The sequence below is a fragment of the Suricata suricatta genome, chromosome 11 (genome assembly GCF_006229205.1).
Source record: "Suricata suricatta isolate VVHF042 chromosome 11, meerkat_22Aug2017_6uvM2_HiC, whole genome shotgun sequence".
Classification (NCBI taxonomy): Eukaryota; Metazoa; Chordata; class Mammalia; order Carnivora; family Herpestidae; genus Suricata; species Suricata suricatta.
Genome location: NC_043710.1, coordinates 40,368,284 through 40,394,801, shown reverse-complemented (window position 1 = coordinate 40,394,801; position 26,518 = coordinate 40,368,284). Strand labels below are relative to the sequence as shown.

Genomic DNA, 26,518 nt, shown 5'->3' with positions numbered 1-26,518 from the left:
CTGGGGTAAGGGTTATTAGTATTAGCATTGTTAGCAATGATGTACATGTAATAAACGTTATAAATAATAGTAATGATAGCAATACAGTAGGTTTGGTGGACAAAATCTTTCAAAAGAAGTTGTTTAAGGGGACACAATAGAAAGTGTTTGATTTTTTAAATTTTTAAATTTTTTTTAAGTTTATTTATTTTGAGAGAGAGAGAGTGAGCTTGCACAGTGGGGGAGGGACAGAGAGGGTGGGAGAGAGAGAATCGCAAACAGGCTCTGCACTGTCAGTGTGGAGCCCGACATGGGGCTCAACCTCATGAACTGGGAGACTTGAGCCAAAATCAAGAGTGGGATGCTTAACCAACTGGGCCACCCAGGCACCCTCTTTCTATAGCTTCTGTAGTCACTGACTTACTTGGCAGAATTGGAGGGGAGGAAGGGGTTCTAGGCATGGGTACGTGGTAATGTGGGAGGGCATACAGGCTGTTCCTATAAAAAGGACCATCAGATTCCCTGCCTACATCCCCATCAAGATTCCTAGCTGACTCCCTGTTCTATTTTCCTTTAATGTCTTTCAAATATAAGTTTCACAGGTAAGAAAGACCAATAAAAATCACTTGAGATTAAATTTTGTGGAATCTGCATCCCAAGAAGCAATGGATTCTGGACTGGTAAAGTCATCACTCACACCAAAGTCTGCAATTTCCAGGGATCTGATGCTTACTTAGTGACTGTTCTGGGCCAGGCACTCTGCTTGATGCTTTACTTACATCATCTAATTGACGTGTCATAGCAACTCCAGAGGGTAGGAATCATCCCCTTTTCATAGATGAGGAAATTAAAGCTCAGACATGCTAAGTATTCGAATCAACCAGTTTCACCAGAGTCCAGACACTTTCCTCTATACCAGGCAGCCTCTGTGAGCCTGCAGGGGCTCTGGGATTTACCAGAGTGAAGCACAAGTCCATGGTCAAAGGAGTCAGGAAAACCATGCCGTGGGTCCTCGCACTATCGTTGGGGGAGAATGCACCTCCTCAGAGCCAGCCCTGAAGGATGTTTGGCTTTAGAAATAATCACGTTTTTGATTTCCAAAAACAACACATGCTTACTGGAGAATTTAGAAATGCATAAAGAAAATAAGTCACTTGTAACCCTACCATGTGGCCTTCTAGTTCTTTTTTCTGTGTGAATCTGTTCAAATGTGTATATATACATGTATTCCAATTTAGTGTGAAGCTCACTACATACACTATTTTGTAACTTTTTTTGGCTTAAATATACATCATGAACACTGTTCCATGTAAGTAAGTACTTTGCAACATAACTTTTAATGTCTGCAAAAGTGTTCCACATATGATTATTCCATAGTTTCTTTTTAAGGCTGGCTGCTTTTTGAAACCCTTAATGACAAGAGACATTGTCTAGACAAATGGCTGGACCATTTGCAGAGTGTGAGCGAGTGTAGGGAGCCAGGGGTACACACCATGGAGATCCTCAAGGGCGTGGAAGGCACAGGCAAACATGGGATGGAAGACGGTGAGCCCCTAGTCACTGGGCATGTATCAGCAGATTCTGACTTTGTGCCCCCCACCCCCACCCCAGACACACATCCCTTACCTGCACTGGCATAGCCCAGAGGTTTGGGCACAGGAAGAAAAACCACATGAGCTGGTTGGTGTCGATGGCGACCAGGTTGCAGATCTGCCCGGCTGTCATTTCCCCCATGGATAGGTTGGAGGTGGACAGGTGCATAATTTTATTGTAAATCTTGGTCTGGAAATGAGAGCAGAGTGTTTTTCATTTGTCATCATCATCATTCTGATCAGTCTCCCAGATGCCATGTGTCTACAATATGCCAGTGCCTTCTCAGACATACCTCCAAGGAGCCCCAGAGCAGCTCTGTAAGGGGGCACTGCATTAGTGGTTCCAATTTGACAAATGAGGTAACTAAAGCTCAGAGAGGTAAAGGCCTTTAATTACAGATCAAGCAAGTCGGAAAGGCAGGGTTCACACCAGGAATCCTCCCCAGCATCGCAAGCTACTTCCCCAGCAAAGCAAGACCTCTCCCTTGGGGACAGGGCTTAATTAGCTCTTAAATCTTAAAAGTGATCTTCATGTCCAGTTGTATTCTTGATTTGCCAGAGGCTAGTGGAGAACACACTTCAGAGCCATAAAAATGATATAAAGTGGGGCAGCTGTCTGTTGCAATGTGGCTGTCTCCAACCAGGGGAGGGCTGTGTTCAGAGGCCACGTCTTGTCTTAACTGAGCCTTGAAAAAAAAAATGAGGGGTCAGTCTGGGAAGGTCTTTTGTGAAACAGGACATACAAGTGTCGATCAGCCCCACCACCATGGGGAGTCCTGTCCTCAGAGGACCTTGATTTGTCTCCTCAGGGCAGATGGGGAGCAGCCATGGAAATGGCTCTCCGTGGGCTCTGATCCTAAAAGCTCTATGTGCAGAGTGATCATGCCTCCTAGAAACATGGCAATTTTTAGGTTATGTGCCTTTAAACAAGGAGAAATGCACTCTTGTCTTCAATATCCGAGGGATGCCTGTTCTTAAATGAAATTCTATCGTGCATTCTGCTGTCAGGTGGACTTCCAGCCCTTAATTCATCTTTTGTGAAACCCAGGCTTTCTTGTGGATCAGGTTTGCTTAAAGCATGAAACTATCATATGTCTTTTGTGAGTTTATATACACCATGGGTAAAGTTTAAAATAATGGCAGCGACATTTTTGGACAGATCTAGGCACAGCCCAGTTTAGGTGAAATCAGTCTTCAAAAAATAATCATAAATTTAGTTTTAGTGAAGTAGGAACACAGACTATCTATCAAATAAAGCATTATTAAGTAAAGACCAGGATACACAGAAATCCACAACTGACTGATAGCTGGTATGTGTCCACAAATTATATATATGATCCAAGCATGTTGCTCAATAACTTTTCATGCAAGAACCGTCATTCTTCTCACACCCATGAAGACATAGACCATTATCTATAATTTTATGTAAATCTCTGAAAAAAAAAGGTTAGTTCTTCTAATTTGTTTCTCTAATTAATACCAGTACTTTCTTTTTGTGGCATATGAATTTAGCTCTCCTGGATTCAGACAGTTTGATAAAAACAATTACATGCTAATCCACTTAAAAACCATATTTGACTCTTTTAGTGTAATTGGAAAATACTGGGCCAGTGTGTAATTTATAACCTACAAGTAGAAAGATTTAATTACAAAACTGACCACAAAATTGGCTGTTGTCTATGGTGGTATGTGCCTGCCAGTCAAATGGAAGGATCTGTGCAGAGGCTGGCATGTTCAGAGAGGTTTTCTGAACTGAAGGATGGTACTGTTCTTCCTAACACTGAGCCCCTGTGAAGCTCATAGTGTCTTGTATTTTCCTGGGCTCTTTCCACCATTCTCACATGATGAGGAAATGATTCTGTTTTCTCAATGGAAACCCACTGGGGATGGGCAGTGTTGTCAGGTACAGCTGCACAGGCTGTGCACTACACAACTCCAGGGGGCACAATTCACATGGAATGTACTAAGATAACCAGAGCCTGAACTCTGACAGGGTCCCCAGCCCAGGCCATACCCTTCTCCTCTCAGTCCCTTTTCTGCAAAGCCTCTGATCCTGGCTCCCAAGGACCAGTCAAAATTAATAATGAAATGAGAAGCATTTCTATACTGAAGTGGGAGGTGGCTTTGGGATTTAGTCACAACTTCCAAGTGCTCTACTGACTTCATGGGAATTTCTGGGGATGGCAGAATCTGCTAGTTGTCTCCCAATGTCCATTCTCCCCTTTTCACAAGAAGAATTTCTAGCAGGCTGTCAGGAACAAAGACCACACTTTGTAGCCTCTCCAGGTATGGCCGTATGGCCAATTTCTCATTGATGGGGTGGGAGAGGACATGTGCAACTTCTGCATGATGATTTTAAATGAAGGTAGCATTCCCTCTTTTTGTTCCATCTTTCTTCTCTTGCTGGTTTAAGTGTCGGGCCAGCAGTGGCAATGTCAATAGTTATCTGAAACCCTGGCGCAGAAGGCAGGTGAGAAGGTTAGCACATACTTAAAGAAGGAACCAGGGTCTCTGAGGAGCATGCAGCTGTCACACCAGCTCTGACTCAGTGTCGAAAACAAACTTTTGTTCTACATGAACCACCGCCGCCGCACTGGGTCTCCCCATCCCAACGGCTGAACCAAAATTCTAAAGAAAACACTAGCACTTGGACAACTCCCATCACCGCCTTACCTAAAAGTGCTCTGAATCCTTACTGATTTTGGCCATCCTTTAAACCCAGTCTGGGAAGGAAACCATAGGGGGCAGGAGCAAGGACCTGGATCCAAGGGACTAGGTTCAAGATTTAAGAGCTCAAGTAAATCTTGCTGGGACAAGATTTAAATGCTGAAGTAGACATACAGGCTCTCTAGTCCCAGTATGTCAAGCTCATTTATTTTTTGCACCCAGAGAAGACTGGTAGCAGACCTCTGGGACAGAATCTGGAAGAGCCTGCATCTGCATGCACATTCAGCAAGAAAGAACATGGTGGCCCATTAGTGATATCTGCCCTATTCAAGGCCGAGCAGGTGACATGGCAGACCTAGTGCAAGGCAGAACCAGGGCTGGAACTACTACACTCCCCGAGTCCAGGCCAGGGCGCTTTCCACTCCTCCTACACCACTTTGTCAATGGTTATTGTTTGAAAGCACTACTAAAGGGCAACAAAAACATAAACTCACACCAGAATTTTTCTTAAGGGCCCATGAGGATGAATAATGCTGTTCTTACTGCAAAGTGAAAACATAATTAGCCAAGTACCTGTATTGCTCCTCTCAAGTTAATTCCAGTTTCGATGGCAACATAGTAGGATGCTTGCAGAAATGTCCTTTGAAGTAGGAGGGCAAGGAACAGAAGCACGGCTAAGACATAGGCATTACCAAGGAACTCTTGGGAGGAGACAAAGTAAACCCCGAGAAATTGCGTCTGAAAGAGAAATCAGAGGTGGCTGTCATTGTTAGCATTGTGGTACTGTGCCACAACAGCCATTATTATAGGACCCTCCATGCTTGGGAGGCTTTATGCAGATGTTTATGAGAAAAATTAGACTGATAAATCCAACTAAACATTCTTCTAGCCACAGGGCGGGTGTCTATGTCCTCTTCATCATCCTACTTAGGGGAACAGATTGTGGCCCAGTTCTAACCTTGTGCCCATAAATATGACTCTTAGCTTTGTGGCCACCAGGCCCAGGGGAGCTCACTGTGAATGGAACAAGAATAAACAGAGCAACTCACAGAGCAGCCAAAACCAGAACTGCCTGAACAAATCCCACAATATGTGTTCTCTGCTACAAAAACAAAACAAAACAAAACACAAAAACTGGAATGAGCTGAGGTCTTATCCTACACTCACCAACAGCCTGCCATGTAGAAATTTCCGGGGAAAAAAGACCAGTGGGAAAACTGTAGTGCTCTCAGGCGAGATGGAAACCCATCACCTATAATAGGCTGGAGAAGATTTTAGAAGCCCTTAGCCTTGTGGGCTCCTGGGACCTCCTTGTATATTGAAGGTCCTTTTGCTTCACTTCTAGCAAGATCTCAGATGATAAGCACTGGGAAAAAACCAACATTTTGACTCTGTTGCTAAAGATACCAGGAAACAACAGCATGCCTGTTTCCAAATTCAGCATCAATAGCTCCCAGGAAAACTTTGATCATGATTAAGTCCTTTGCTCCCCAGAACCACACCAATGTTTCCATGAAGACAGCACTCTCTCCCTTTTCTGAGACTTTGCCCTGAACTCCGAAAGCTATTTGGAAGGGTGTAGGAGCTGCTGTAGGATAATGGGTGGTGGGAACACAGTGATGAGAAGGAGCCTGAGGACATGTCTCTGGCCAGGATCAGGCCAAAGGGGTCAGAACTCTAAAAGGAGTCTTTTTCCTATAGTCAGAAATTCCTGGATCTTGGATACAGGGCTTTTTGATGGTAGAAATGATCTGGGCCTTCTAAACCAGCCCTGCTTCATGGAGCTTCCATCTATCTCTTCCTGGCTCTGTGGGAAAGGAGTGTTTTCCTTTTTGGGACAGCAGGAAGCAGAGAGAGAGACCATTAAAGTCTCATAGAGGAAGACCCTACCAAGGCCAGAAGACCCTGACTTTGTCTCATTTGTCCAAGTACCAGAGGGAAAGGCAGAGGGAGAAGAAAGGGTAGGAGATAGGGGTAGGCTGGAAGTAGCAAAATGGACCTTAAAATTAGGCTGCAGGGGTTGAGACCTGGCCTTACAGGGAAGCAAGGGCAGGATACGATATTTATCAGGTACAGAACTCCATTCTCATAACACACTAATGAGAAGAATGCCATTGTGAGCCTAATTCTATACATGAGGAAATGAGGTTTCAGCCTGATTATATGTCTGGTCCAAGGTCACATGCTGATAAGGGACAACATGTGAAAATGAACCTGTGTGATGCTAAAACTACAACTCTAGATCTACTACCTAAGCCTTACCGAGCCTTTTGACTTTGAGTCTCCCGTTGTCAACTACAAGCCTGTGACTTGTAGGGTACAGAAACATGGCCAAATGGCTGGTTCTTAGTCAAAAAAGAAGGCATGTAGGTTTGGGAAAGCCTGGTCCTATTCAACACACTTTGGAATTCTTAGGTTTTACCATCTTCTGCAGAGACCCCGCTCTGGAGAATGGAGTCCATTATCTTAAAGCAACAAAGCACTTGGGGCACTTGGGTGGCTCAGTTGGGTTAAGCGGCCGACTTCAGCTCAGGTTATGATCTCAGTTTGTGGGTTCGAGCCCCACATCAGGCTCTGTGCTGACAGCTCAGAGCCTGGAGCTAGCTTCCGATTCTGTGTCTCCCTCTCTTTCTGCCCCTCCCCGACTCCTGCTTTGTCTCCCTCTCTCTCTCTCATGATAAAGTAAATATTAAAAAAAAAATAAATCAACAAAGCACATCATGGGAATTTACCTCAAAGGAAATAATTTCACATCAGGAAATAGCTGTATGTGCAAAAGTGTTCTATCTCTAGATTACAGCAGGGGGAGAGGGTGAAAAGCCATGTAAATGTCCAACCATAAGGAATGGTTAGGTATGGTACAATGCTTGTGGGAATACGACATACTCAAGAACATTGATCATTACAAAAGCTCTCAGGCAGAAAGGACTGCCTTGCATGTGCTATGCCACAATGATCAGAAAACACACAGGCTGAGAATGAGGACTAGAAAAGTCACCTGATCACATATGTTGGTGACAGTACGGGTGGTTTTTGTTAAATACACTCATCATTGTTTGCATATTTTAAGCAAAGCAGCAAATTCCTTTTTTGCAGCTTTAAAGGCAAAACCTTGACCCCTTCCCCACATAACATACACATATCATAGGGTCAGAAACCATATTTTTTTTGGATCAAGAATTTTGTGGACTATTAAGACGAAAATCTCCTTGTAGGTATAAGTCATTAGGACATTATTCGATCTCTCTTCAAAGAGACCACTTAAAAGAGATGGAGTTCAGAATAGCTAAGTTTTTATTAAGAAGTAGGAACTAGACTAGCCAAAGAGGCCTGAGGTACTACCCAAGGAAGGCAGGCACTGGGAAGATTTAAGTGGGTATGAGGGCACTGACGTTGCCCAGCACCTTGAACGCTAGAGAGGAAAGGCCAAGGACCTGCAACTTGACAGTCGGTGGGAGTTAAATGCTTTAGCAGATCAGATACCCTCATCCCACATTTTCACAGGTTCTCGGGGAATGAAACTGTGTTTGTTTCCAGGGGTTTTCCCAGTAGTACTCAATACATATTTTAAATTAATCAACACATATGTTCTTCCTTCCCATCTACTTTCTATAGAAGTTAGACATTTCTCCATTTTTTTAAATGTTTATTTATTTTTGAGAGAGACAGAGAAAGAGTGTGAGCAGGGGAGAGGCAGAGAGAGAGGGAGACACAGAATCCAAGCAGGCTCCAACCTCTGGGCTGTCAGCATAGAGCCTGGTGTGGGGCTCGAACTCATGAACTATGAAATCATGACCTGAGCTGAAGCTGGAAGCTCAATTGACTGAGCCACCCAGGCACCCATACATTTCCCATTTTGCAACTGAGCTGATTCATTGCACAGATAGGACTAGAATCTAGAACCCTTGACTCTACAGTTCTGACCCCCATTATCACTGTCTGGCCAGAGATATGACTGGAAAGGCCCCCCTTCCCTTGTTCTCTAGAGATTAGTGGAGAGGGATCATGTGGGCTTTTGCTTCTTATTTTGGCAGGAACCAGAAGGTGCACTGCCCATAGGTCCCAGTCCTGGAAGGCTCTGGGTAAAAACAATGACAACTATCTTTGAACACTCATGGACCAACGTACCCAACCATCCATCTATAACCAGTTAGCACGGTGGTTTAGAGCCTGGATTTAGAGGTTAGCCACATCTGAGTTTGACTCCTGGCTCACTATATATTATATTAGCCACTATGTCTTTATGTAAGTCTTCAAACTCTCTGAGCCTCAGTGTCCTCATTGTAAAATGAGGCAATTAAGGGTTTCTACGTAGAGAGTTGTGAGAATTTAATGTAACTATGCAGGTAAAAATATCTAGTAAGCATAAGCACTCAATATGTGGCAACTTCTTTATGATTCCCTTGAAGAACCAGTTCTCCTGTGCCTCCTGAATGTCAGGCATGGAGATGGGCACTGGGCACACAGAGGTCAGATAATGTAGTTCATGTCATAGGGGACTCAGGGTCAAGTTGGGAAAGAGACAAGGGGTTTTTGATGGTGCAAGACCAGGATGTTATGGGAGCACAGAGGAGGGGCATCTAACCCCACCAGAGGAGGTGTTCCTGGAGGAGGTGACATTTGGGTTGAGTCTTGGTGGCTGAGAGGAGTTAGTGAGATGAAGGGAGTCTTGCCAGGCCAGAGCAGCTGCATGGGCATTGCCATGAAGAGACCAGCCCACACACTGATATCACAAAGTCACAAAAATGCACATACATTTTTACAGTCACCCACAATGATAGTTACAAATGTGTGTAACCAAATAGGGACGGAGACACACATGGAAAGAGATAAACCAAGAGACACAGGACAAATAGAAGGACAGACATGCAGAATTATAAACAGTTTCCAGGAGAACTCATTCAGAAACAAACACATACACACTCACAAACTTACACACGTTTCCCCTCTGAGGTTAGCAGCTGTTTGCAGCTTCGGACCTCAGATCAAACCCAGACTCTTCTTTCTCTGCTCAGCTGATGGCCTAGGGCAGTGCTGGCAGGTTTCAGATGCCGGCAGTTTGTTATGAATCCAGTTCCCTTGTCCTGCAGCCAGATAAGTGGCATCCATGGGAGGTGACAGATTGTGAGTGGGGGTTAGGCAGGAGAGGGGAGCTGGACAGAGGCAGGTCATGGGCTGTGCTCAGCCAGGGTCCCAGCTTTCCCTGGGGAGTGGCAGACAGGGTTCGAGTGTGGAATTAAAGAAGAAATCGTGTTTGTCCTCACGGATGCCAAGGACAGTGTGATTCTTGCCAACTGTGAGTGTCCCGGAAAGGGAAGGGAGGACAGGGCAGCCACTGACAATGATGTAAACAGTGGTGTCCGGCTGTGCAGACTGCAGCAGCGCGGATCCAGGCTGAGCGGAAAGAAGGGCTTTCTCACAGGGAGGGTGGTTAAATGCTAGCACACATAGCAGAAGAGCTTCTGTCCTTGTATGTTCATAAAGACCAGAACAGCACCCGTCTCTCTGAGTTAGAGCCATTGGGGGGAAGGGGGATGAACCGAAAGACCTCAGTAAATGACCCCTTTCCCCCATTTTCTGGGCCCAGAAGCCCAAATGAGAATTAAGCCATATCCCAGGCAACCACACGATTGAGGATTCTTTGTTGCTGACACTGGAGACTATATTTACTTTCACCTCTTGTTTTAGTGTCTGTAATTTGCTGATTGTATTTGGACTGCAGGGAACAAATATTAAATCTGATAAGGCCTGCAGCCACTGAGGCAGAGCCATCTGTCTCAGGGATTTATGTACTGATGACTAACCAGGACAAGAACATTCCAACGAGAGGGCAGTAAATCCCAGGGTTGGTATACAAATAAAGAAAAGAGATCGCAAAGCGAATGTTCAGATGAACTAAAATTCTAAGTGCTGTTCTCACTACCTCTCTGACCCATCCTGCCTTAGAGCTCTCTCTCCAGCAGAAGGCCACCAGAGCTTTGGGAAACACAGGAAGAAGACAACAATGTGGACAAGTGGAGAAGGGCTCTGGCTGGTGTCACCCCCCCCCCACCCCCATAGTAACAATGGGCCCATGTTGCTGCAGGTTTATCATTGTAGAGTATTCTGGAGTCATCTATGGGCATACTAGAACTGAAGGTGACACTCTTGTGGACAAGAGAAACTGGCCCTTCCTCTCTCTTTGGGGGCCAATTATAGCTCAAGGTTTAAATAAGCAAAAAGAGCCCTCACATTCTTGTTGAACTAGAAATCTGTCCATCTTAGCCCAGCCAACTCATACTCATATGTCAAGGCTCCATTAAAATACTAGCTCCTTCATGAAGCTATCCATGACTACTGGCCGAGTTAGTCACTCCCTCTGCCTACATTCCCCATATATACCCCCTCATAGTAGGGGATCTATACTATGGAGTGAAAGAGTTTTGGGTTCAGATCCCAACCCTGTCACTAAGTAGCCGAGAAACACTAAGGAAAATGACCTAACCTCTCTGTATCTCAAGTCCCTCCTCTGTATAACGGGGATAAAAAATATCTACTTCCTAAGTTGTATAGTATATGAATTATATCTCAATAAAGCTGTTACCAAAAAAAAAATTTACCCTAAAAGGTTGTGTTAGGCATGAAATGTGACAACACATGCATTATTCCCACAAGCAGCCCAGCATGCGTTAAGGGGTCATTACATGGTTGTCATTACTGTAAATGGTCCCCATCATAACCATTGTCTCTGGATTCCCACAGCCCAACCTAGGCCTGGCACACAGTAGGGTTCAATAAATGTTTGCTGAATAAATCAGACAAACAGACTTGGAGCGTCTCATACTCCTGATCAGAAGTGCTCAGCTGATTAATTATATCTCTGGAAAAAAATTAATATAAACCTCCTAAGGATTAAATGCTCTCTGTGATCTCAGAGCCAACAAGATGAACCGCGATACACAAGGGAATGTCATAAATCATTAAGGTCCCTAATTAGCAATTCTCAGCATCATTTTCAGACTGTCTGTTTGTGGTTAAAAGTTTATAATGATATTCCTGCTGGGAAAAGAAAATTCTGAGTCTTGTTAGATGTGAAAAGTTTTCCATTTTGTGACCATCTAAACCTAAGTGGCAGCAAAGAAACACATGAAGGAATTAAGTACTCCACCCCCATCCCCAGAGGGGATGCTATTGCCAAAGCAGGGAAAATCAACCCCCAGAAAGATTTCCTGCCTCTTTTGTCCCACGGATTTCAGTCTGTAGCATCTTTAAAGCTGGTAAGGCCATTGAATATCATCTAATCCAATGCATTTCAAGTCTTTTTAAGACATGGAATCCTTTTGTAAAGAATTTTTAATGGGAAAGGCCAACATAGTCATTAAACTGGGTAAGCTTTAAGTGAACTCTGGAATTGGGGTGGGGGAGAAACTCATGGAGGGAAAGTTTCCCTCTTCTCACCCCCAGCAGCAACCTCCAAGATGTCCCTGTATATCCTTGAATGCCAGGATATACAGAACTGAAGAACACAGATTGTTAAGTTATTTAGAGTCTATTAGGATGCTGTAAACTAAAGCCAACATATCCAAAAAATCACAGAAGCCCTAGACACTGAGTAAACAAATGTACTTCCTACAACGTTCTGAATGGATAACAACTGGGAGCAGAATTATGGCAGTGATGGCAAGGTGAAGAGAGCAGGACACCATAAATCCTCCTGGGGCACAAGCTTGCGCTCCAGCATTTCTGTTAACCAGATGCAGAGCATCTTCTAGAGGGAGATATTGCCAAGGGCTTTGTGTGTGTGTGTGAGGAGCTGAGCCAGTGCAGTCACAGTGCACATACATTGGCCTCTTGCACATTCTCACGTACAAGGGAAAATCTTCCAAAGGGTGCCCTGCTCTACCACTCTGATGGCCTACCTTGGGCTGGAAGACGTGGTTTTCCTTCCCAAGGTGGTCCACAATCCCGAAGATGCACAGCGGCCCAGCGAAGCCCAGCAGGTCAGCCAGGATGCGGAAAGTGCTGCTGAGGACCAGGCGTCTCCCGAAGGCATGGCAGAGTGCCTGCCAGATGGCCCGGGCACCCTGTGTGCTCTGCGAGTCCTTCTGCTGCCCGGAGAGAGACCCAAGGCAAGGTCAGAATGGCAGGACCTGGCGTCCCAGGAAGTCCCTGGCTCCTGCTGCCTGGGAAAACTCAGTGGTCACATGTGCTGCAAACAGCTGAACTCCAGGAAGAAATCACTGAACCACCAAGTGCGTGGTGAGGTGGGACCTATCAACACCAACACAGTCCAGATGGGGAAATTGAGGCCAGATGATTGATCAAGGTCATGCAGCTGGTCAGGGACTATGTGATGAGCACAGCACTATAATGATAGAGTGGCATGTGCACATTCATTTGTCACCACCTGCCATTGCATCTGCCTCAGTGTCCGCCCCTCCTCCTCAAGCTAGGGCAGAGGCAGCGAAGGAACACTGGACTGGGAGTTGGGAGACCGGATCTGCCACCTACCAGCTGTGGGCCAGTTCTGCGCCTTTCTCGGGGCCTCCCTTTTCATGGCAGTGATCTAGAGAGAGCCCTGTTTGGCTCAACATATAGAATTCTTGCAAGTATTAGGCCACTAAATCCCCGCTTTAATATGGGTGAACATTCCTGCCTTTATAAGTCACTGAACTCCAAAAGGAAGAACATAGGACATGAGGGAATGCAGTGGGATCACATCCTTTCTTGGGACCTCAGTTTCCCCATATGGACAAAGGTGTAAGAGCCATTCCAGCTGTGCCTGTCCTATGAATCTTTAGTTCACTGGTTCACTGTGTGACTTAGGGCAAGCCTCTATCCCTCCATAGGCCCTACCAGGGGTTTGACCTGATGCTTTCTGAGGTCCGCATCTGTGAATCTAAATTAGAGGGAGGGGAATGGATGGTGTGGCAGGGCCCCCACTGACCGCTTGGGTGTCGAAGGCCTCACAGAGCCGCTGGTAGTTGGTGAGAGCCCTCATGGCAATGGGCAGCTTCCCAATGGCTCGAAGATCAATGGGCTTCTTGTGTGCAGTCTTGATGAAAGCATTCATCCACCAGTAGGTGCCTTTGGACAGCAAGTTCACGAAGGGCTGCAGGAAGCGCACCCCCAAGTCCTGTAGGTCCTCAGGGGGCTTTACCTCCCTTGGCGACTTGAAGAAGATGTATCTCTGTGGGGCACATGGGTCACCGGGGATGGGTAAGTGCAACTTCTCACCACTCTCCACTTTGCCTCAGAAAAGATCTGGGTTGTGACACCCCAGCCTTGACCTCTAACTTATGGGGCCATCTCTTGCCTCATCCCAGGAAAAGCATCCCTCCACACCCTTGGCCACCAGTGCCAGGGCCTCCTGACTTGTAACTCTTCATTGAGGCCTACTCTGAATCCCCGTGGCTGGGCTGGGTTGGATTTAAGTCGGACTGCGAAAGAACAGAAATCTCCTATATACCATCTTCCCCACAGATCTGAGGATGTTACCATGTTTCATGTTGGGTTTGCTGAACATGGAGCCATGCAGACCTGCCTCTTCCACTTACTAGCAAGGTGTCTTTGGACAAGTTTCCTCTAAAATGTTTCTTTGTCTAAAATGTGGGTGGTACTTGCATTCCAGGGGTGCTGTGAGGGTCAGTTGAGGCAGTGAATGAAGTAGGCCTCTTTGTACCCTGTAATCACCAACTAAAACCGGGGTGTTGGAGAAATGTAAATGCACATAGCACTTTGCACTCATCTCCCAAATGGGGCTGGCCTCATTGCTTGTTGGAGGAAGGGAGATGGTTTTCTTATTCATTGCTAGTAGATTATAGTCTTTCTGGAAGGCAATCTGCAACATTGATTAAAATTTAAAATATACAGACTCTTTGAACTAGCAACTCCACTCCTTGGACTCTATCCCAAAGAAATAAAAACAGCAATACATAAAGATATAAGTATGTTTAATATGCCATTATTTGTGAAGACAGTAACTTGGCAACAAAGTGAATGCCCATCAATTGGGTAATGGCTGAATAAATTATTGCTCATCCACATGATGGAATATTATGCAGCCATTAAGAAAACTAAATTAGCCAGAACAGACTTGGAGGGAGTCCTAAGAGATATCTGTTGGGTGAGAAAAGCAAGATGCAGAAAACTGTGTATAACATGATTCTATTTTTATAAAATGAATAATGGAGAGGAAAAACCTTACTCTTACATGTGTTGAGAAAAAAAGAACCTGAAATATTTGGTATTATAGAGGTAAAAACCAAGAATGAAAGTGCACATGTTAGGTTGTTATCTGGGTTACCTGGGGAGTGGGGGAAAGGTCCAGAGAGCATAGAGTAGGAAGAGGGGAAAGAGGTAAAAGGAATAAGCAAAAATGGTAACAAAACAAGACAAAAGGCATGTATGCAGCCACATTTACTCATTCGGGTATATGTGAAGCTATATGAATACGTTAACTCCCTTCCCTCAAAACAACAAAAACAGTAACAGAGTTCAGAGAAGCCAGTCCTTGAAGCTCTTTTCCTTCTTCTATGGGATTAAACTCAGAATCCTTCAACCTAGGCTAACACACCCTATCACTTCCATTCCCTCTGGTAGCCTGGGGTAGAGGGCAGTTGGACCAGATGGAATGTTCCTCTCCCCTCAGCCTCCACTCCCCTTTGGGGGTGAGTAAAAGAGGCTGAGTGCTTGAAGGGCTTGGCTAAGAAGTGGGTGGGGGCCCACACCCAGGGGAAGGGTACTGATCAGAAGCCACACCATGGCCCGGGTGTGTCCTGAAGTGGGTGCTGGGGTGGACAGGAATGGCCTGCTTACCCTCACCCTGATGACATTGACCTCCACCAGGAGCAACATCCCATAGAGGATCACCAGCAGCCCCGTGAGGCAGAAGCGCAGCTGTGAGAAGCCGATGGCGTGGTCATAGAACTTGACAAACTTGATGGTCTTGGTGATGAAGGCCAGGACCCAGTAGACTAGCAGGGCTGCAGGGGAGAGAACATGTGTGTGTGGATTTGTGTACATGTGCAGTTACATGTGTGCAAGTGTGTGGGAGAGAAGGAGAGAAAAGAAGTAAGTCAGGGAAGAGGTATGTGTGTAAACAAGCCAATGATATTGGTGTGAGTGCACATTTCTGAATAAAGGGCTGTGTGTGTGATGGTGTACATGCACTAGGTATGTTCAAAACAATAATCTTGTAAGCCAAGGGGCTCCTGGGTGGTTTATTTGCTTAAGCATTCGACCTCAGCTCAGGTAATGATCTTATAGCTCATGGGTTCGAGCCCTGCATCAGGCTCTGAGCTGTCAGCACAGACTCAGATTCTGTCTCCTTTTCTCTCTGCCCCTCCCCCCTACTCACTCTCTCTCTCTCTCTCTCTCTCTCAAAAATAAAAAAATAAACATGAAAAACATTAAAAAAAAATCTTGTTAGCCAAGCTGGTCAGCCAAATTTCCCTTCACAGTAATTAATAAGAAAAATAGGAAAATTATGTCTTGAAGTTAACTAAGTTGTAGGCTGTGCCAAGTAAGCACTTTAAGTATTATCTCACTTGTTCCTTACAACAACCTTGTGAGAGGAAAACTGCCATTGCCCCTGATTTAACAGACAAAGGAATTAAGGCTCAGAAAGGTTAAGTAACTCATCCATTAAGAGGTGGAACTGGACCAGTCTGACCTGGAGCCCAGGTCCGTAGCCTCCATCCTATAGCGGTTTGCTTGTGGAATTTCCAAGCTGGGAAAATCTTAAAGGTCCTCAATCCACTCTTCCATTTTATAGATGTCCTCATCTATAAGGGGGCCCTAAAGAGGATGTGACCTGCCTGAGCTCACTGCAAGCTTAAGTGTCCCCGGTCTACAGCCCACTACAGCATGAGGATGCTCCTCGTGGAGCCTGGGGGCGTCTGGGGGCTACAAAAAAGTAAGTCACAGTTCTGGGAGGAAGTGTGTGTGGTGGCTAGAACAGCACCTTGCAGCCAGATATATTTGGGCTCAGATCCTGTAATTTATTTATTTATTTTTAATGTTTATATTTATTTTTGAGAGAGAGAGAGAGAGAGAGAGAGAGAGAGAGAGAGAGAGAATGAGCATGAGTAAGGGAAGGTCAGAGAGAGGGAGACACAGAATCTGAAGACAAGTTCCAGGCACTGAGCTAGTTGTCAGCACAGAGCCCAACGCAGGGATCAAACCCACGAACCCTGAGATCATGACCTGAGCTGAAGTCAGATGCTTAACCGACTAAGCCACCCAGGCGCCCCTCGGATCCTGTAATTTAATAGCTATGTGACTTTGGGTAAATCATTTAACCCATTCAGGCCTCAGTTTCTTCACCCATAAAAATGGGGATGATAATAGCACTTCCTGAAAGGTTGTGTGAGCATTTAGCACAGTGGGGCTGGCACACAGTGGGCCGTGTTCTTTGGACACCAGTTGTTACTATTTTTATTATCTCCAGATTTCAGACCTGGGACCATAAACATCAGAAGCTATCAGGAGATTCTAATCTCTAAATTCTCACCACTACCACCTGCCAATAAACCACTGTCAGCTGGCAACCAAAGAAAAGAGCAATAATGGGTCCCTGTTGAGGGGATGCTTGCTTTAGCATAGGCAGTTCCTTCCCCCTCACTCCCTGGAGCCAGCCTACATCCTCTAGGGCTCCTCTGTAGTGGGGCCACAGAGAAGGAGACACCTTTACCCTGCCCCCATCCCTAGGTGGGCCTGGTCACACCAATGCCAGGGCATCTCTTGGAGACAGAAGGTGAGGTCTGCCGCAGCCCGAGTCTGGGCTGGGAACTAGGCCAAGATGGTGAACTTTCCCAGAGAGAGACAAGTGCCATCTATCTCAGGTCCCTGGGTGAGGGCATTAGGATAGAGGGCAGAAGTGACTACCTCTGGCCAGGGCTGGGATGATAAACCCCTCAGCTTGGCCTGGTGCCCAGGTCACAAGGATCCCACAGCTGGAGGCCATCCCCCTTCCCCCACACCTACACTCCCCAGACAGAACTTGAGCATCAGAACTTCTTTAGCCCCTTGTGAAAGTCACTTACAGGAGCCAAGACTTGAAAATATGTCTCACACAGGTCTTAACAGATGTGGTATAATTTGCTCTTCTAAAAATCCTGTGACTTACACAGGGACTTACTATTTCTGTCTAGATAGAGAAACTGAGGCTCATTCAGTCTGAGTTCATGTCCAAGGTCACGGAGGGAGTCAGCGGTGGACCCAGGACTAAGCCCAAAGGTTATTTCCACAGTGTCAGACATAGCAGCCCTCAGCCAAAGCTAGTGCCTGACTGAGGGAACAGCAGAAAAGGACAGTGGTGTGACACGGGTGCTGCTGGCAAGTTTTAGGCTCTGAATTCTCATTACCCAATGTCTTCAATCTCCTTTTCCACACACCCCTATTACCACATTCTGTCTACTTTATTTCCTAAATATCTAGGCCACCTGGGTCACCATCCTATCTCCTGGGTGGCCGCCATCATATTTCCCCTGCACTACTTAGAGGGTCTTTTCATGGTTTCCCCACTTTCCCTCTTGCCCACCCCCAGACTTGCCTCTGTAAAGCAATACAGATGATCGAATATGATCTCAATGCACCCATCTTCCTAACAGCATTATTCACAAGAGCCAAAAGGTGGGAGAAACCCAAGTGTCTGTTGATGGATGAATGGATAAGCAAAATGCATTATATCCATACACTGGAATATTATTCAGCCTTAAAAAGAAAGGAGATTCTGACATATGTTACAGCATGGGTGATCCTTGAGGATATTATACTAAGTTAAATGAGCCAATCACAAAAGGACAAAACAGTGTATGCTTCCACTTATACAAGGTATCTAGAGTAGTCATGTTCATAAAGATAGAAAGTAGAATGGTAGTCTTGAGGGGGTGAGGGGCGAGGGGAGAGAAAAGAATAGGGAGTTGCTGTTTAATGGATACAGAGTTCCAGGCTGGGAAGATGAAAAGTTTTGGAGATGGATGGTTGGATGGATGGGTGGCGATGGTTGCGCAAAAACGTGAATGTACTTAATGTCATGAACTCGCACTTAAAGGTGGTTAAAATAATAAATTTCATGTCCAGTATAAGTTACACACACACACACACACACCCCTAATCCTCAATGCCATGGGATAAAGACTAATGAGACTAACCTTGTGGTGTGGTCTTTGGGGCCCTGCCTGGTATGGTTCCCACCTGCCACTCCAGTCTTCAAAGGTCCGCTCTCCTCTGCTTTTCTTCCAGATTTCCTAACGTGCTTCTCCTGTCTCAGGGCCTGAGACACGCTTTTCCTTCTGCCTGAGACAATCTCCTCTCCCTTCTCCCAGGAAGTTCCTACCAATCCTTCAGTTCTCAGCTCAAATGTGACTTTTTCCAAAAACATTTCCTTGATCTCATCTGGCACCTCAGGACCAAGGTTATTTTGTGGGTTCACCTTTCTGCAGGATTCCAGACCTGTGACCAGACAGGAGTCTTCAGAGGGCCCGCTGTTCCCCAATACCCACTGCCCTCAGTCCCTGCAGCTCATTGGGTGCCTCCTCTCTGCTTTTCCCTGTTCTAGAATTTCTGGCTCTGCAGAGCAAAGCTCTAACAAAGGGGAATGGAGGGAGTTCGTCTTTGTTCTTTGGAGAAAGAATGATCCATTGATAGGTGGTAATTTGTGCTTCAAGGAAAGAACATTACATGTTTTCCAGAGAATGAGAAAGTAAACTCAGCAAATGACCAGACAGGATGTTTCTGGGGGCACCAGTCCATCAGGCACTGGGGTTAATGAGGGGTTCTCTGTACGTGAGGAGCTGCTTCTGAATCTTCAGGAGAGGGAGGGTCTCTGAAGTCTGTACCTAACATCTCTCTCTCTCAACTTCTGCCCCCTAGTCTCCCGACCACACTCTCATGGGGTCACCCGGGTAGGGGGTTAGCCTGGATGATCCTGACGGAGCCCAGCTCCCACCTTACATGGGAAAATACCCTCTGCCCACTCATGACACTGTGCTGTCTCTGGCTTAGCACAGAATGTTTCAGACTCCACATGTCAATTAGATGTTGTGACTCCTGTAAACCATAGCCTGACTTAATGACACACAGTCTGACCACAGCCTAAGAGCCAGAGGTTATAGCCCTGACTACTTTAGATATGCAGACTGAGCCAAACACAGAGGTAGACTTCCAGATTTATAATCTGGCCCAGGTGGTCTGATGACCCTTAGACACACAGTCTCAGAAGCAATAAAGAGCCTGCTTGGGTGCCAGACCCCTGGGACCTAAACCCAGTTCTGCTCCTTGACCAGTTGGGCAGACTAGTAAAATGACTTACATTCTGAGTCTCAATTTCCTGTTGTGTAAAAGGGAAATAATAATAGTACCTACCTCTTAGTGTTGTTGTGAGGATTAAACAAGTTAATATATGTAAAATGTTTAGGATGTACCTGACACATAGCAAGTATTATATGAATGTTTGCTGTTATTATTTGTAACCTCTCTGAGCTCAGTGTCTACATCTGTAGAATGGGGATAGCAATGATCCCAATACGGAGATTGTGGAAATGAAGTGAAATAATGTATGTAAGCCTGGCATGCAGTACATGCTCAGTAAATGTCAACTGTCATTGCTCTTGTTTCTGCCCAGGACCACAGCCACATAATGTCAGGAGGTCTAAGTAGGCCCTCCTTCTCGAATCTCTCTAAATGTTCACAAACTGTAGGCTCTAATCCTGGGGTCTATGTCTTCTTTCTCCAGGTAACCTCAACCACACTCAAGCTTTAGGTGCCACCTGTAAGCCCATGACCTCTGAATGTATACATCTCCAGTCCTGACCTCCCTCAAGTGCCTATGTCATTTATTTCACTGCTCACTTGACATATGAGTTGGCTGCTTCTAACTCAACATGCCCCAGCTCCACCCCAGCGTCCCAAACCCCAACCCCTGCTCCTTCACCATATCAGTTATTAATACCATCATTTGCCCAGGTGCTCAGACCCAAAGCCTAGGTGTCTTCCCTGTTCCTCTCTTGCCATTCTTTCTTTTCCCCTTTTGGCTTTGTTCCTACCAGAAGGCCTTTTGCATTTGCTGTTCCAAACCACGGAAAATTTCTTCCCCTAAATACCCACATGCTTACTCTTATCAGAGATCTTTCCTGACCACCCTATATAGACAGCAATAATGCCATCACTCTCAAACCCTTGCTCGACTTTATTTTCTTCACAGGATCATTCCTCCTTATTTGTTTATTCACTCTCTTTGCCTGTCTGTCTTTTCCCACATGAGAAGGCAGGGTGTTTTACATCTCCACTTTTGAACCTCTAGAACGTAGAACAGTGCCTGGCACATAGTAAGTGTTCAGTAAACATTATCTGAAGGAATGAATGGAGGTAACTATCCCTCTCCCCCTCCCTCACTCTCCCCTACCTATCAGCAGCTTGGGGAAGTTGGAGGTCTCGATGTTGTGATAGTAGACCACGGAGGTGACAGCAGCCATGAATGCCATCCCGGCTGGCATGTACAGGTGGAGATGGCGGGATTCAGTCACCCTGAGATGGGGGAGAGACAGAGAGAGAGAGATTGGAGGTAGATGTTCCAATAGCTCAGCCCAGGCCTTACGCTTAGGATTCAGCACATAGTAGGGCCTTTGGATCATACACACAGATCCACTTCTTACATTGACAGCTCTGCCCAGACTAAACATATTCCAAACATGCCCTTCGGTTAGGGGCCCACGAGTCCACACAATGAGACCATAAGGGGGCTCAGTGTCCAGGCTTTGGAACTTGTGACCTTCTCTCCCTGGGTCCATGCTTACAGAACCTGCCATAGGGAAGCCAGCTTTGGCAGTCACAGCTGCAGAGTCTCCAGCCTGGAACCACTTCTCTGGGAGTGAACACAGCTGGGTTCCTGTCCCTGGGGTCCCTTGGGCAGCACAAGGACCTGTGCACCACAACTCTCTTAATGACGGCCTCATTTGACATGAAGAACATAAGTCAGCATTGGCACCCAGCCCCAGGTGGTGTAATGTCTACACTGATAGTCAACATTTATTGGGCGTTTACCTTGTGCCAGACACTGTTGTAAGCATGTGATGTATATGAACTCATTTAATCTTCTTGAAGTCCCATGAAGTTGGTCCTCTTAGTCTCCTCATTTTACAGTTGAGGGAACTGAGGCATAGAGAGGCTAAGTACCAAGCCCAAGGTCATGGCTTTGGTTTCTTCCCTTGGAATGGTGATGGAGGCCAATACCAGCTCATTCTCTCCCCACGGTAACTCATGGAGGTCTCAGGGGTGGGTGGACACTGGTCTGGTGACAAGACCTGTAGTGAGCCAGAGCTCTCTCAGATTTCAGGCTTCCCCGTGACTGATGAGGAAGCTCACCACTTACTTGGCCTGATTGTGCCCTTCCACAGCTCCCTTCTAGAGAAAGTACAACCCATACTGCTCAGCCTGGCACCAAAGGTCCAAGTGATACGGCCTCGAGCCACTTTTTCAGCACTGCCCAGACGTTATTTCTGCTGAAGCCATTCTGGGACCCCCTCCATTCCCAGAAGGCCCCCTCCAACCTTTCACCCTGGTGCTCCCCTTGCTTGCATTGCTTTTTCTACCCAGCATGCCAAACGTCCCTGGCCTCCAAAAGCTGACAGTGGGGAGGGGGCAACCATACTTGGAGCTAACCGCCTAACTGGGCAGTCTAGGAAAGTGATATTGCAGATGGACTGAAGGCTGTGAGCACAAGGAGTAGGTGGACAACCAAGGAAATCTTCACAGAGGAGCTAGGCAGCCATCTTGTGACCATGGGGAGACATACGGTAGACACACAGAGGATGAAGTAGAAAGATGGAAAGAGGCTGGGTCCCTGATGACATCACTAAGTCACCAAGCCAACCAGAGAGGTTGCCTCCAGATTTCTTGTTAAATGAGACCATAAATGTTGATATTCTTTAAACCTTAATTAGTGGATATTCTTAGCAAAAGACTTATACAGGAGGTACGAGGCATTCAGTCACTAACGGGGTCACTGGGAGCAGCCAACACCCTGTGCAGGGGTCTTCAAAACTCCTGCCTTTGTACTTCTTGAAGTTTTGAAGTATTTGAAGTACTTGAAGTTTTGAAAAAACTTATACTCCACACATTTTTAAGTTAAATGTTATATCATAAGTTTAAATAAACTCATTTTTGCAATAGGAGGGAGAAATGATAACATTTGATATAATTAAATAAAATGAAGAATAACCATAATTGAAATAAATATTTCATGACATAACTGAACAAAATAGACTTTGGCTGCTTTCCTGAATAATATACACTGAATTAGGTTAGAAATTAGGTAAAAGTTTTATATATGGGTTTTTTCCAGTGTATCATGATCTAGGAAAACATTCTGGTTATATTGCTAAAAAAAGTATTTCCTCCCTGACTTGTACTGCGTTTGGTGTTCTAAATTCAGAGCTCCACACAAAAATAATACCCAAAGAAAGAAAGGAAGCCCTATAGGTTTAAGATGCCTTAATTAATCACTAAGTGAGGCTTACCCTAAACTAAATTAGAGTTTGAAGACTACTGCTTCAACTACCCACCTTGCCCCCTGTCCCTAGACTTCTGGGTAAGTCTGCAAACCCAGGCCAGGGTGGACTGGGGGGGGGGGGGGGGCACAAGGCAGGATCTGTGGCTTCTCCTCTTGTCTGCTCTCTTCCTACGTCCTTTCTTCATGCTTGCTTGCCCAGGGGTATGGGCCCACAGATGGAGGCCAGCAAAGACCAGGTGGCAAGTATCCAATTCAGGAGCCAACCTGCCTCCTGGGGAAGAAATGGCTGTTTGCACTGAGCTGGGGAGATAGGGGATACAGATGCAGCCCCACATGGGAGGGGCTGCGGGCAGCAGGCAGGAGGGAGTCCCTGACCTGATTCATCCGGTCTCCCTTGTTCTGGGAGATGTACTGTCTGCCCTGGGCTCTGCCATTCCATTTCTGCACCCCTTCTGTGCTCTAATTTCATCCTCCATGGCCCTGTGAAGCAGGCAAGGCAGGGATTATGATGATCATTTCACAGGTGGAGAAAGTGAGGCCCAGAAAGGCTGCGTGACTGCTCCAAAGTCCTAGAGCCAGCACGCAGCAGAAGCACCAGCAGATGCACCAGCAGATGACCGGGTCTACCTTCTCCACAGGCAGGGGGTGTTACTCTCTGCCACCACACTAATTATAACCCAGTGAGAATTTCTGGCCTAAGGGCTCATAAGGCTTTCTCCCCCTTTTGAGCATTTGTGCTGCTTTGGAAGAGGTATCTAGATGGGGGGTGGGAGGCAGACTTGTCGCCTGCTAGTTACGTGGCAGCAAGCATTCTAGTCTTGTTGCTCATCTGGGGGACTTTGACAACCAGGAGGAGCCCCAAGGCAAGCAGTTGTCCCAGAGATTCCTGCTCGAGCCAGCACGCAGGATCATTGGGCGTGGGAGAGTGAGGTAGTGTGTGCGGGCTGCCCGGCTGGCAGGAGTGGAATCTGGATATGTTCTGATTCCAACTCAGAGGAGTTAGACTTCTGGTATTTTAGCCAAATGCCCTCCACCCTCCACCACCCCCTTACCTAGGCAGTCACTGAGCCTTCCTCTGCGAGATGGCTGCTTCATCTCCTCCTCTTCTGCGCCCCAACTGCTGACACACCATTTCCGGCGCTGTTATCTATCACCTTGACTACTATAATCACCTCTTCGGTGCTGTTTCTACCTCTAGCCTCTCCCCACCTCCAGACTGCCCTGGTATCCCCCAGGGTTCTCACCCCAAAATGCTGTGCTGACCATGTGTCTTTTCTGTTCCAAACTGCTGACAAAATCCAACCCAGACACCGCCTGGCATTCCAAGCCCTGATTTCCAAGTCCCAGCCTCCATCACTCCTCTGCTCCCACCCCAACCTGCTTTCCTTACAGTGCCCTTATTCCCCCTCCCTCCTGACTCACTGGCCCTCCTTCTTGGCACTCCTCTGCTGTCAGAACCCTTGTCATCCCTCCAGATGCAGCTCAGAAGCCCCCCAGCCACGAAGCTTGCCCAGCCCTGCCTTCCTCTCTCTTCCCAGAGTTCTTCCTTGTACCATTATTTCATTTCTTCTCTTAAGGAGCCAAAAAATATCTATGCAGTTCTGTCATGTGCCTTGTGCTGTGACTCTAAAGATGGATGAAACCCAGCTCTGAAGCCTTTCTCACTCAGGGGGATACCGTTTTGCAAATAGACGGAAACTTAAAATATGTAATCTGTGCTGTGGCAGGGGTGAGGAGTGTGCTGTGAGGCCCAGAGGAAAGGTGGGTGAGAGGAGGCCTTGGAAATGAGTCGGGGGTGCTGACTGCGAGGACCCCAGATGCCAGGCTGAGCACCTGTAAACAACTGAGAATCAAGGAAAGGTCTTAAGCAAGAGTGATTTTTTATTCTTCCCAAGAAGGGAACTCTAGCAGCTCGAGGAAGAGGCTGGGCATCTTCCACAAGAGTCGGGCATTCTAATAGGTTCTAAGATCATTTCACTGGGTCTTGGCATGCGGTCCATGATCCGTCTACCCTGCTGCACTGAGGCCAGGGCCTGGGTCTCACTCGTGACCAGCGTCTGGCCCAGAGAGCCAACACGACATGTTGAATAAATGGTTGCTGAATTGATTAGCAAATGTTACTGTCTCGTGGAGTGTAGGTGAGGTGGAATCTCCCCTGGCCTTCCAGGACGCACCCTAGGATGATCCACTCTCTTGAGTCACTCACCCATCGGACAGGATGCCCTCTGCAATCTCGCACACCAGGACGAAGAGCAGCATGAAGGTCAGGATCCAGCGTAGATTGTGCCCAGGGAAGTGGAGCCACGTGCTGTGGTGGATGTGTACCTTGGAGCTTTGACTGCCCCATCCTGCAAGGAGAGCCACGGAGAGGTGAGAAGCTGGCTCACCACGAAGAGGGTGCATGAGCCCCAGGTGGGTGCTTGGGAATTGCGTCCACAGTGGGAGTGCACCCATTTCTACACTTGTGCGTGAGAATGCCTGAGTCTGGTACATGTGACCTAAATGTCCAAGCATGAAGCCTGGACCCATGCAGGTCCTCCTATGCAGGTACTCATCTTACATACTAACCTCTTGTATGACAGAGTATCATGTAAATAAGCCATTTGTTTGAGAACATATGCTTCCTCCTTATTTCTAATTGTCAACAACTAGCAACTCTGCCTCTGCAGGATCCTTCCCTTTTAGTTTTGTGACAATCTTCCCTTTCTTCCCAAAAGCTGTATATGAATTTTAAATTTTGCCTTTAAAAAAATTAGAGTGAATGACAAGTTTTGCAGATGTGGGGGACACCCTGTGAGTTGGCAAAGCTCTAGCCAGCTAGGAAAAGTCAAGGTCTTGAAGAGAGACAAATGGACCCCAGTGAAGAGGCTGGTCCTGAAGGTGGTGCCCAACTTTGCAGAGGGCTTTCAAGCCGGGACTGGCCTGGCGGTGGAGTAGCAGACAAATGGACCCAAGTCCCTAGCTCCTGCCTCTCCTCGCCCGGGGCACATGGGACTCTCAGAGACCCTGATCTGCAGGGGTTACTGACCATTGCCTGGTTCAGCGCCCCCCCCCCCCCCCCCCCCCCCCCCCCGCAAAACAGAGGGGCTCACAGGGCCTCCATCCCGGGGCTCCTGAGGCCAGGCTGCACTTCTCCCTGGGCCCAGCCTCTGCTGACAGGGAGAGTGCCTTGGGGGAGGGGTGTCCTGTCTCCCTACACAGACTAGTGGGGATACAGCCTGAACCCCTCGCGAACATTCCTGTGCCCACAGAAACCTCTGCTTTTCCGGTTCTCTATTTCAGCTCTGGCTCTGCGGTGGAAAACTTGGGGGGGGGTCCCCTGAGTCACGAGCGTCCTCTGTGTATGGTGCACCTCGGGGAGTGAGGGGATGGGAGGGCGGGCGAGTGCGGGGACCGCGGGATACAACACAGAGCAGGAGACCCCGGGAGAAAGGCAGGCGCCGGTCGCTGGGCCGGAGGGGGACGCGGAGCGGTGCGGTGCGCGGCGCCTCCTCCTCCTCCTCCCTCCCCGCCTGTGCCCTCCCCTCCTCCGCCGCTCCCCACGCGCTCACCGATGAAGAGGATGGGGAAAGTGATGAAGAGCAGGAAGACGTGCGGTACCACGTTGAGCGCGTCCACGAAGCAACCGTTGTTGAGGACGCCCTGGTCCACCCGGTAGGCGGTCGAGTGGTTCTCGCTGCCGCAGAAGGCCAAGGGCATGGCGGCGCGGGCGCGGGCGCGGGCTGGGGCTCCGGCTCCGGCTGCGGCTGGCTCCACGCGCCTCCCGCGCCTCTGTCCCTCGCGGCTC

The 26,518-nt window shown here is 47.2% G+C and overlaps 1 protein-coding gene across 8 annotated transcripts in view; it reads right to left on the bottom strand.

The window, feature by feature from the left end:
* Positions 1-26,473, bottom strand: part of ABCC8 (ATP binding cassette subfamily C member 8) — a 76,387-nt gene extending 49,914 nt beyond the window's left edge. For 3 of the 8 annotated variants that reach the window (XM_029914587.1, XM_029914583.1, XM_029914584.1), the window contains exons 1-8: positions 26,283-26,473; positions 24,938-25,079; positions 20,626-20,747; positions 15,036-15,202; positions 13,165-13,407; positions 12,137-12,325; positions 4,812-4,976; positions 1,606-1,761 (exon numbers count right to left, since the gene is read on the bottom strand). In XM_029914587.1, the coding sequence (XP_029770447.1) occupies positions 1,606-1,761; positions 4,812-4,976; positions 12,137-12,325; positions 13,165-13,407; positions 15,036-15,202; positions 20,626-20,747; positions 24,938-25,079; positions 26,283-26,430 (1,332 nt within the window). In that variant the 5' untranslated portion in view covers positions 26,431-26,473. Of the gene's footprint in view, positions 1-1,605; positions 1,762-4,811; positions 4,977-12,136; positions 12,326-13,164; positions 13,408-15,035; positions 15,203-16,182; positions 16,213-20,625; positions 20,748-24,937; positions 25,080-26,282 lie in introns of all 8 variants that reach the window. The other 5 variants (XM_029914580.1, XM_029914582.1, XM_029914585.1 and 2 more) reach the window with 3 other exon arrangements.
* Positions 26,474-26,518: the final 45 nt, after the last annotated feature.